Source organism: Streptopelia decaocto, assembly GCF_964273445.1.
Source record: "Streptopelia decaocto genome assembly, chromosome: 6".
In the NCBI taxonomy this organism is placed as follows: domain Eukaryota; kingdom Metazoa; phylum Chordata; class Aves; order Columbiformes; family Columbidae; genus Streptopelia; species Streptopelia decaocto.
This window is the reverse complement of record NC_138660.1, coordinates 18,068,736-18,081,038: the sequence shown is the minus strand read 5'-3', so window position 1 is coordinate 18,081,038 and position 12,303 is coordinate 18,068,736. Positions and strand designations below refer to the sequence as shown.

Here is a 12,303-nt window from a genome sequence, read left to right as displayed (position 1 = left end):
AAAAGTTGGAGCTGTTCCTTCAACAGTTCAATTAACTCTCTTCTCAGTCTATTAACCCTCTTAGCCTCGTCTGCCAGATTAAGAGTTAATAAACTTCTAAAAATCATTAGTGTTTAGCATTCACATGTCAAAAGCACTATTTACTCATGCTGAGACATTAAAGACTTGTAAAAGATACACAAGATCAATACATTACCGTACTAAACACAACTTCTTTGAAAGCTCTTTCCCAAGGAAACTGGTTCATGAATGTTGCTGTGGGATGTGAGGGAAAGAGAGTAAAGAGAAGCAATACTTGACCTACCCAAATATGGTGTATCTTTAACTACCAACTCCCAGAAAAACACTAAAAGTTATATGAATAAAATAAAAAAGGATTCTGACATACATACGCTAGATTCCCTCCTAGATGAATCTGGAGATGTACAGACAGTTGCATGTCTTATCTTAGAGTAATGAAAGGGAGGTTGAATTAAAAATAAAACTTGGGATTGTTTAACAGAAAAAAAGAACTTATCTAGTGGAAGGCCACTGTAAAACACAAAAAGAAGTAACAGCTTTAAAACTTAATTTAGTTTCTTTGACAGGATTGTATAGCAGTGCGGGATGTTCAGGTAAGACAACACACCCTTCCAGGACACATGAGACTTCATACTGAACCAAACAGGTTATCTTAGACTCTCCTAAGCTGGTACTTGGCCATGGCCAGTACCAGTTGACACATTAATATCCACTCCTGCTCAAGATGCACTCAGATTGAGTAGCAGCCATATTCTTTAGTGAGGTATCAGTCTGTCCTTCCCAGACAGTGCTTCCCCACAAGAATGCAATGGGCTTATCCACCATCTCACCATGCACAGCTTGCTCTCCTTTCAAGTTATGTTGAGTCACCACAGTATCCTTTAGTCACAAGTTTTAGACTCTCCTTCATTAAATTTACCATTGTATCTATTTATTAAATATTCCTATATAAACATAAGTTTCAAGGAGTTAAACACGAAAACAGCATTGTAGAGGGAGTGTGTACCATCTCTGCTGTACTACTTGTTTTGGGAATCATGCCCAAGTCTGAAACAAGTTCACTCAGTCCAAGCCTAGCAGAAAGCAAACTTGTAGTAGTACAACTATTACTTGCAGTAGGAAACAGTAGAGCAACCACTTACAAGAAAACTCAAAAGTGAAAAAATAGATGCACTGACATTTATGAGGCACGAGTGTTTCATGCAGACATTTTTCCTGTGTAGTGGTTTCACTAAAACATGTATGTTCTCTGCAGAAATTTTGTGACATTGACTACACCAAGAACCCTTCCTTCCTAGAGCAGATACCGTTAGGCTAATGGTTTTGCAGCAATCCCAACTTTTAGTAAGTCAGACATGCCATTGAAGCCATAAACGTCCACACTTCAAAACCAGAGATGTGCCAATGCAATATTAATTTAGGTCAGATGCTCCTTGGAAATGTCACGAATGTTAGCTTTCAAAATGTCTTAAAAAAAACATAAAGTAAGCAAATTACATAAGTAGTCACCTTCTTATTGAAGTCCTTATTGAAAGAGCTGGGGAATTCCCAAATGCTTGGGACTTCTCTTGAAATATGGGGGAATCCCATAAAAAAATGTGTGGCATTTGCAGGTTCTCCATGCCAATGGAAACTACCCTTTTTGCTGGGGCTGGCAGAATGAAGAGGTTTTCCTTCTTCCTCCTGGAAATCCCTGCGAGGTTGGGGTGAGCACAGCTACACCTCCTGTGCAAGTAACATCACACAGATGTTCCAGTGCGGGTGGAGGCAGAGGAAGCCGTGTCACACTGGCCTCTTTTTTCCCTTCTGAAACTAGCAGCGCTCAGAAAGCCACTCCTGACAGCTGTCTGCAACGCTCCCGGGGAAAACTTCTCCTAGCCAGCTGCAAGGTCATTTATGTGATACAACAACGCAACTCGAGAAAACCCTGAAGCAGAGAAACACAGCAAGCGTATAAACATCACTGTTCCCACAGCACTAATTCTCTTGCTCTCAGTGCTGCGAAGTGCATGATCTGATAGAAACATTTTAACAGATGTCAACAGTCTCAGGAGCAAGTTTCACACATCCAAAATGTAACTAAATGTAAGTAGATGTGACACTATCAAAATTACCACAAAACTTTTCAGTGAAGCACTTCAGTATTTATGGTGATGTATTTCTATCGGTGCAATGACAAATGACATTCTTCTACAGCATTACAGCAAAACCCTGTGTAAAAGCAATACTGCATTATGCGAGCTCCCATAACTCAGAGAAGCCCATCCTCATCAATACACTGACTGCAGAGATAATCTACACCATTCCCAGCCAACACCAAGCATGACAGTATAACAAACATGATGCCTCTCTTTATCAATTCTGCATGTTCTTACACACCTTAAGACTACACAATGTGGATACCAACACTCCATCCTTTGTAAAGCCACTACTTTGGATCTGGCAAAGCTTAGCGCTGTAATGCTTAGCATGGCATTTCCAATGGGAAGTGGCAGCTGGTTTCGTTAGCAGTTTATCTCCGGACGGTGTGGAATGACTGCTCAGCTTTCTCATCACAGGCAGACAGAAGCAGCAATGTTGAGATTCGCAAATTTCTCCCTGCGAGCACTAGCAGAGATTGTAAATGAGTAGGGCTGATTTAAAGCTAATTTAATAACCATAGTGCTGCCTCTTCTCAATTTAACTTGTCTGTTCTTTTTGGAAACAGACCAACCGAGTGATCTGTGCCAAGATCGAATTAGCGTGGCTTGGATTTTTTATAATGCTTTTTATATACTCTATCTCAAGTGAGTAATGAATTACATTTAGTTGTACTGAAACAGTTGTGAATATATCTAGTAAAATAGCACTCTCTGACTCCTCACCTGCTACAGAACTCACAGTATCAAATCAAGATAATTAAATTCAACAGTATTGCCTGAAAATAAAAGAAACATTTTCAGAACAAATATGAGGCCTTGTACTTATTTTAAAAATGTGCTTTAAGCTTCAAAGATTGTTTGCTGCTACTCTTATCTACAGTTATGCTGAATAAAGCTATAGCTAAATGGAAAGTCAAATATATTCACGAGGTGTTAATGTCTACATCTCACTATTCTCTCAGAGAGAGCAAAAGTAACTACAAATAGCGCTATGCCAGAAACTGGTTTCTTGAACAACAATGTTGCTCAGCATGCAATGAACTGGTTCATTCTAAAGTGGTCACAGTTGTGGACGACAGGAGGCTTTGTATTTGAATATGGCATGTCTTTTGGCCCATGTGAAAACAAGTTTGAACTTCAGAGTTACTGTTGCTCTTCCCATTTTCTTTAGGTCAATATATGGTTCACAGCAATACCATACAGGTCTAAAATCTCTTTACAGAAAGCAGTCTGGGGTGCAACGAGTAACATGCGGTTCACCTCTATGCGGTGCTGGATCAAACTGCAAAAGGGAGTATTTTAGAGTATCATCAAATTCCATAATTGCAGCCTGGTTGCCACAATGGTAACAATAGTTTGGAGCAATGAAAATTGTTACTACATTCCGATCATGGCACCAGTTGTACCAACTGACGAGCTCTTGAGACCAACGTAGGGCCATTAGCATGGTTAAAGGTTTCTGAAATATCCTTTCCAAATGTCTAACCTGCAGTGAACTCACAACTGTACCATTCACTTCACACCCTGGCAGTGTTCTGGAGCCTATTTATGTATGTTCTTGAGAAAACTTCTCCAAACTCTTTTTGAAAACTGAAGAGACCTTTCATGAGCACAGGAGCCAGCAACACAGACGGATAATCACTACTGAATTTCACACAGGTGAAACAGCCCAGATTCCAGCAGGGATATACAGAGCTTGGTCACCATCATCTTCTGGTCTAGGTACAGAAGCATTATTTCTTCCAGTGACAGCGACCAAAAATATCCATATAAATGATTTTACAGAAACAGATATGGTACCCGGCTTGCCTCCAGCTGCACGGACATTGTGCATTGATGCTAGTACCCATCTTCTCGTCATAATTACAGGATAAAATTACTTATATGCCCTGCCCCTGAAGTTATAGTTCTGCGAACACTCACTAAAGGGGGAAATGATGTAACTGAGACCAATAGTTTCTGGATAGTCATCCCAAGCACTTCCCTATTCTAAAAATAAACTAGACCAAATGCTATGATTTTCTAATGCTTTAATGACGCATTATTTTCAGACATCAAATCCTGAATACCTAAAATGCACTGAATTTAATACAGATGTTTAAATGAATTTCTTCTCTTCTCCATGCCAGGAAGAAGAAAACTAGAGAGACAGATACACAGAAAGAATTTAAATTGATGGACTGCAGTGACCTGGACTAAAATATCTTCATGACTGAAGGATACACTGCATGTTCATAAAAAGCATCAAAAGAATTGTGATGGCCAGACTGGTCAAGATCAAGCAGAACTCTGATTTTGTATTTCATCCAGGCTACAGCTGGTCTAAAATTACAATTCATTCTAGCATACATTTGAAACACTGAAATGGACTGACTTAGAAGAGAAAGGGCCACTTACTGAAATAACAGCATCACCATCACCTTCCTTCATTTTTTACAGGCTTTTCAATAACACTGTTAACCAAGCCCAATCTTACTAAAACTCACAACAGCAAATTAAATTACTTTCTAGGATGACATCAATGTGAAGTGCTTCTCACACTTATTGTTCTTCCTCCTTTCCTTTCCTTTCCTTTCCTTTCCTTTCCTTTCCTTTCCTTTCCTTTCCTTTCCTTTCCTTTCCTTTCCTTTCCTTTCCTTTCCTTTCCTTTCCTTTCCTTTCCTTTCCTTTCCTTTCCTTTCCTTTCCTTTCCTTTCCTTTCCTTTCCTTTCCTTTCCTTTCCTCAGTTAAATACTGTTGTTGGCTTAATATGTGACTTTTTAATGTGATTAATATATGTAGTTAATTTTATTCCATCAGGGTGGGCCAATTTAAATTAAATATTTCTTTGCCGAGTCCATCCAAACTGAAGCTAAAGAACAGTTGGGACTCCAAGACTCTTGGAGGAGGTGTAGCATAAAGGCTGAATTTAACCCTCTCTTCTGACATGCTGGCAACACAGAGTGCCCAGCAGCTCCAAGGCGTGCTGGCTACGGATGCCTGAACATTCAAGCACATGAAGCGAGGCCCAAAAACCATTCGCTTTTTATGGAGTCACCAAGACTTGTGCTTTTTTTTGTAGGACCAGTGTACATCTCTGCTCACCATTAGGCAGTACAGCACTCTGATGCTCAGAGTGGTTTCCATGGGAAGGGTATCTGCACTGGGTGCATCTCTTCCCCCCAAGCTGTGGTGACAGGTGAGCAGCCAGGTGGCAGCACCTGTACCCGGCAAGCAGAGGCAGCGCAGCCCCGCGGGTCATGGTGTCCCCAGCACCCGCACACAGCTGTGCTGGAAGGAACAGGTCTCATCAACCCAGAATGCTCCCCCCCAGAGGCCTGCCCCTCTCTCCGCTCCCAGCACACTCCACATCATGCTATGTCTTTCCTTTGAGGAAAATAAGTTTTGCTTTTCAAGCACAGATGAGGGAATTCGGGATCTGCAAAAGGTATTTGGGAAAGGAAAGGGAAGCACAGTAAGGACCAGCAGGAAGATGGTCCCTCCTTTTATTTCAGATCTCACCATTTTTACAATTGCCTCATCTGGTATTCGTCTATTTACAGACAACAAACCCTCTTACCACATTACAAAGGCTATATTTGGCTCAGTATGTGATCCATAGTCAACAAATGTATTAAAATTAGTGGTACAAACAAAATTTCCTGTGAAATCCCCTCCCTTTTACCCTAAAACACATTCACTTGTCAGGTCCAAAATGTTTAATTTGTCATGTCTTTCAGTAAACCTTGGAGAATTGCACTTGGAAAGAATCCAGCCCGTCTTTCAGGGCCGCACAGCACAACTGATGCACTCTTTAGTGTCAGCAGTGAAGCCAACATGCCAATAAATTTCATTAAGGGGATTGCCAGTTCCCACAAGATTCCATTACAGAGAAAATTGCAAAGAATTACAAAAAGGATTCAAACTCCCAAATTCCTAGTGATTCAGAATTTAGTTTCCAAAATGCTACAGTACCTATCAGTTTAAAGAGTACAAAAGCAAGGACACATTTGGAAGATCCTGCTGGGAATAAAGAAAGTAAAATTTCATTTTATTTCATTAAAACCTATTTACGCAAAGAAAATCCTGATTGACACCAACAAGGGAATGGCTTGACTAAATGAGACTTACTCTGTACAAATACAGCTGGGATGGGATGAATCCTAATAGCTCACATTGGAAATTAACATTGTTTTGTGGATCAAAACCTATAAACATCTACTTTGCATACTTTCCAGCTTTAAAAGTTACTTGAAGAGAATTCAGTGTGCTAAATATTTGAAAAATGGAAACACCTCTCATGTGGATAAGCTAACTCAGATAATTTTCATTTTAACTGATGGGCCAGCTGCAGCCATCAGAGACTTCAGCGGCACACAGACACGTAACTTCTCCAGCAAGCTGACCAATGCTGGGTTAAGACTACTCAAACCACAGAGATCTGTTCTCAGGCAACTGGGAGTGACCTACTCTTTCTATCACCTTTTATTTCTCAAGTTAGAATTTATCGTTCCTTTCATTATGAATTTCGAAACAGTAGACCTCATAAAACTATCTCATTCATGTTAAAACTTGCAAGCCACATGGGACGGTTGGTTCAGCAAAGCATCCATGCTGGGGGCAGGGAAGGGATGCTTCATACTACACTCAACTTAGTCATAAGTGTTTCCTGAATTCTGTTTCTCAACCATGATTATAGACCCGGCATCGTAGCCTCACTGCGGTGCTTTCTGAATCTGGAACGTATATGCATGGACATGTATGCATCTGCATCTTCAATGACTAGCATTGCCGTTTTAGACATTAGAGAAAGCTACCAATATAGTCTGCAAAATATTCAAGGTAACAAGAAAACAACTTCTCCACTGTGTTTATGCAGCAGCTGGAAACCCTTTTTAGGAAGGAGAGAAACAAATTTATTTTAATCAGAAAATTGCTAAAATCAGCATTATCATGCCACTGACAACAAGACCTCTAAAGAAACTTCTAAGTTTTTAAAATAAATTTCTCATATTGGCTTTTCAAAATGTCAAAAATGACAAGCTTCTAAATAGTGAGTGCTTCTGAAGCCTAGAGTAAATGTTTGCCCATAGGTCACTTCAGGGGAAAAACAAGAAAGTCTTGTAAAGTATCTTAAGGGGATTTTTTTTAAGTTTAATTTACACAGACCTCTAACCTAGCGAAACTCAGCCACTTCACTCGCCTTACCTGACCTTAGCCAGAAAAGAAAAAAGTGCAGTTATGGCAACAAAAGCTTTTCTTTAAAGCTACTGCTCTGAATTTATTCATAAAGAAAGCAAGCAAAAGCCAAAGATGCAATTAACTCATCTTTGTACAGACATGAACAGAGAGTTGGAATGCACTGGAAGGGGACTGAGGAGATGGGACGGGAGCTGTGGGGCAGCGGGGTGGACCTGCTGATGCAGAGCTGGAGGCGTCCACCGGCCACTTGCCTCCTTGGCGATTACTTTACCCCATGGAAGGAGAAGTGGATTGTCCTGCCCTGGAGACCACAAAGGGGTTGCTGGACTGAACCGGGTTCAACTTTTCTGTGAATACTCTTTGCTTCATGTTCACTTTTTCTAGCACGGTCTCAGGGGGTCACAAACAGGAACGTTAACAAAACCATCTTGCAACCTGCACATAGTGGATTTGATCAGAGCTTTTAAGCTTCCAGAACAAAGTTATGTAAACAGCACTTGCTGTTAACGTAAACAGCACTTCTGACTCTGTGTATACACACATTTATACACAACTTCACGTACATAGAGTCATTGTAGTCTAAGGAAAACCTACATTAATAAAAGTTACACCAAATTTTTGCCCTTACGTGGCAAAGGTAGAAACCCAGCTCTGACACCTACAGCATCTATACAGCTATAATAGAACTGGTTATAGCAACAAGATCAGACCAAACTAGCCCCCTCCGTTTGTGCAGGCTGGATGAATACAGGAGATGGAGCAACCCACCCACGGTCACCCTGCCCAGCTCACCAGCTCCTCACCCGGCTCATCTCACACAAACCTGCTGCTAAAACAGGGGCATATTTTACATAACACCACGCACAGCACAGAATTGCCTTTAAAAACATTTTCATTTACTTTGAAAACAGAGGCTTCTTCTTAGTAGACTTTATTTTTAGAGAACATCGGAGATTTCTTCTTAAGGACTGAAGGGAAAACTCTAAAGGCAGTTCATTAGGTCATGCTCTGATGTTAAAGACTTTGATCACTATTTAAAGTCTGATGAAGTTGCAACACAGCGCATAAGGAAACTACATTGCTCATTCTCATGTAAATACTAAAATTTAGATGTACGAAGTTCTAGATCCATAGACAGAGCAAGCAGCTTTTTTGAAAGGGGCTCAACCACTTCAGAAGCCCCTGAAGCAAAAACAACTCTCAAAAATGTTTACATTAGCTCTAAATAAACTTTTCAAAAATACCATTTGACTTCTAGAGAGTATTTAGTAATAAGCCACTGTCCCGTAGGGCAAATCTCATATATACTGTTCCGCTTCATTTTTTTCAGTGAATATTTTCCTTTTTCTACCTACACTATGGTTACCCCTCAATGAGTTATAGATATTATTCATGCTACATATCTGAGTAAATAATTTTAAGTATTTCCACAGAGACTTTATCTGTAAAATCATCTATACATGACCATTATAAACTCAGCTCTGACAATGATGTTAAGATTATAATAATTTCCCTGACATCGACTACCCTCCCAATCAATCATCCAGCTATCACGTCATTTACACACACACAACATAAGTCTGGTCAACCACACTAAGCTCAATTAACAACCTACAATCAATTAAAACTAATCAGATCATAATTAGTCTCACCAAAAAAAGAAAAAAAAAAAAAAGAAAAAAGGAGTTTCCAGCAAATAACACAAGTCCATCTACAGAAAACACACGTCTAAATGTAGTATATCAAGAAATACACTTTTTGAATAAAGTCCCTGTATCCAAAAGCCTTTACAGCTGCAGTGGGAGCCAACTCCACTTTGAAATCTGCAGCAAGAGAGGTGGAGAGGACTGATGCATGAAGGAGAGCTTGGCTCCTGGTTGATAGCAAAAAGTGCCCATGGGCCAAAGATTTAACATGCTCCAATTATGAAATATCGGGTAGAAAGACACAGGTCACAAGCCACAAAAGTAAAGCCAAGTGTGCCTGCATTCCCTAAGGGCTAAACAAATTATTGAGAAAGACCCTCACGGAATAACGTGACACAGTGACCCCATCTTAATCTATTCTATGTCTGAAAAGAACAGAAATCAGAATAGATTCCCTGAAAACCTGCGTTATGTGCCTGCAGCCAGCTGCTTCGTGGGAAGTGCAGCATGAACCACAAGCCTCTGACAAAAACGGCACATTACCTATTTCTAATCAGAGGCAACAGGTACATGGTTACAAGCGCTCTAACTCTTAGGTCAGAGTATGGTACGTCTTAATGACGCTTGGATACCCCAACAATTTGAGGGTTCTTTGGCACCACTAAATTGAAGAGACTCTCAGCTCCTGTTATCTGATGATACAGGCAAAAAAGAAGGAGTATATTCCCCTTTATCTGCAGGTAGACTACTGATTTATTGTTACTATATGGGCTTTGTTTTCTTTCCAGCCATAGTTCCCTGTAAGGTTTCAATCACTTCTGGTGAGCACTTTTCACATATAGCCAGGATTTGTATGATAATGACAAAAATCCCTCCTAACCAGGATTTAAGAGGATAAGTCAAGCAGCAGTGTCTACCTCCTACCAAAGTCTTGTAAACTGCCAGGGTTGGATGCTTTCACCAGCACCACCAGCATTCATTCTTGGGACCCAAGACCATGAAGCTTAAGCTCGATATCTTTGTCTGTGAGCCAACAGCTCAGGACACCAGGAACTATGCTGTAAAATAGCCTTCTCAAAAAGATCCATTTCCATATAAAATATCTATGGAAAATTGCAGCTAGTCACAAGCAAAATCCAAACACACTATTAGATGAATCACAAAGCATCTTAATCTGTGACCAAGTGTTAAAACTGCAAAGTTATTTTCCTTCTTATTTAAAAAAGTTAATGAGAATAATCTTCTTTGGTCTGCTATCACTGAGTCTTTGTTATACTGGACATGCAGAGTAGCCTCTAAAGAGCCTCCTCCAGCTTGTAATTGGATACACAAAACTCCAGAAGAAATCCAAATGGCTCTTGCCATAAAGAAAAAGATCCACTGTCTGGAAATCATTCCTGGGGAAGCCACCTAAAGTAATATATCAAGTTAAGAGAATACACTGAAAACCAGTAGTGGCCTAAGGCTTCTCAACAGAAGGCTCCAAGAATTTTATGTAAAGTTGTCTGCAGTTTCAACTTCGGTTAGGAAACGGAGGCACAACGCAGTTAATGTGAGCTGCCCAGTGTCATACTGTGGAGTTTCGGGAGGTGAAGTCCTGGCCCAAAGCCATCACTGGCAAAGCTGCCATCAACCTCGTTCAGCAGAACCTCACTCCAGCTTCCCACCAAGGGCTCTGGAGCTTTCTCCATTTGCTCCCAGCACTGCAGGAGGACAGAGGCTTTCTCCTCCTGGCTTTGAGAGGCACAAATTGCCCAGAGCAGACTGTGAGATCTGAAATAGCAGAGAGTAACTTTCTACTCCAGAAGCAGCTTTATGGATTTTCATGGAACTACCAAGCACACGTTACCAGGCACCAGCGAGGCTTTCAGCTGATGCTGCTATCAGTACGCGTCTGGCCGACATGACGCTATACAAGAGTTTCCCTAATGCACTTGGGTTCTATAAACTCCTGAACTCCCTGTGCTTCAGTCTCAGACTTCAGTAATCATTCTCCAGCATTCAGCACCTCATCACACAGATTGACAAGACACAATCAGTCCTATGTACACACCAAGGAAAAAATCATACTCTCTCTTAGCTGTAGTCTGAAGAGTGTTTGACCTGTAATTTCTTAGCAATGTCATAGAAAAGATGGAAGAAGGAGTGCGTACTCACACAGCTTAATCTGTGAATTTCTCCTTGATTCACTCGCCTTACGGTCCTTCTCTTCCTCCGCAGTTCACTGGGCTCCCTCCTGAATTTGGCGCGAAAGCTCATTATATCCGTAGGAATTCAAGCAGCAAACAAATCTCTCTTAAAAAGCGTGCTCCCTTAACCTCCTTCCTTCAGCAGCTTCAGCATAACAACTGTAAACTGCGTATACTGTTCAAGGGGGAAGTAGGTCTAAAACTTACATGCTGTATCCACAGTAACTGAACAGAAAGAAGAAGAAAACCAGCAATAACTCATTTCTTCCTGTGAATAATATTCTGCTATTCAGGCGAGAGTGTCTCATTAAACCATAAATACACCCAGCCCCCACCCCTAATGCAAATCAAAATGGGAAGTTGTAGAAAAAAATGCTTGCAGCTGAACATCTATCTTTGACTCAAACCCCATTACATCCTTTCTTCTCACCACCCTCCTCGATTCAAAAGCCAAAACGGCTGCACTCTTACTTCATGTGCACGTATGTCTGCAAGCTAAAAAAAAGGCACTCACACAACAACCACCACCTCTGAACTCCTGGTTGCAGACTTCAACCACAGAGCACACAGCAACAGGTTCATGCTGCTGGGGCCCAGAATCATCTCCGCTTTTGGACCAAGGTAACAGTTCCCCTTTCAAAGTCGTGTAAAACATCAATAAGAGGAAGCACTCTGCAAATTCCTAAATCTGCAGACAGATATAAAAAGGAAAAAAGAGTTATATTTATATGCTAATATCCAAAATACATTTTGGCTTGTAAATACCGGGTTTAGAAGTGCTTGTCACCTGTCAACTAAGAAAAATAAGCCCTGCTCCTACCTCAGGTGAGAGTAAAGCTGCCAGCCCAAGCCTGTTCCCCAGATGCCGCACACAGGGTAATCACAGCAGGTCCCCTGCCCAACATGGGTGCAATCACAGCAGCTCCCTGGCAGGTTAGGAGCCCCTCACTCAGTGCCTCAGAGGCAATCAGAGCAATAATATAGACAATCAAACCGGTCCTAATTAAGGTAGAAGACTTGCCCAATGCTCAGCTGTCTGAAGACTGGCAGGGCACAAAGGTCTTTTAAAACTGAACAAATGCCCTCAGTGCCCACACATGTGCATACACACACAGAGATCCTTTT

The 12,303-nt window shown here is 41.0% G+C and overlaps 1 protein-coding gene across 8 annotated transcripts in view; it reads right to left on the bottom strand.

The window, feature by feature from the left end:
• Nucleotides 1-12,303, bottom strand: part of DOCK10 (dedicator of cytokinesis 10) — a 154,125-nt gene that overhangs the window by 95,645 nt on the left and 46,177 nt on the right. The window contains exon 1 of one of the 8 annotated variants that reach the window (XM_082057113.1): nt 11,147-11,274. The exons of the other annotated variants lie outside the window; for them this stretch is intronic. Within the exon in view, the coding sequence (XP_081913239.1) occupies nt 11,147-11,248 (102 nt within the window). The 5' untranslated portion in view covers nt 11,249-11,274. Of the gene's footprint in view, nt 1-11,146; nt 11,275-12,303 lie in introns of those variants that run through there. 8 annotated transcript variants of the gene reach the window in all.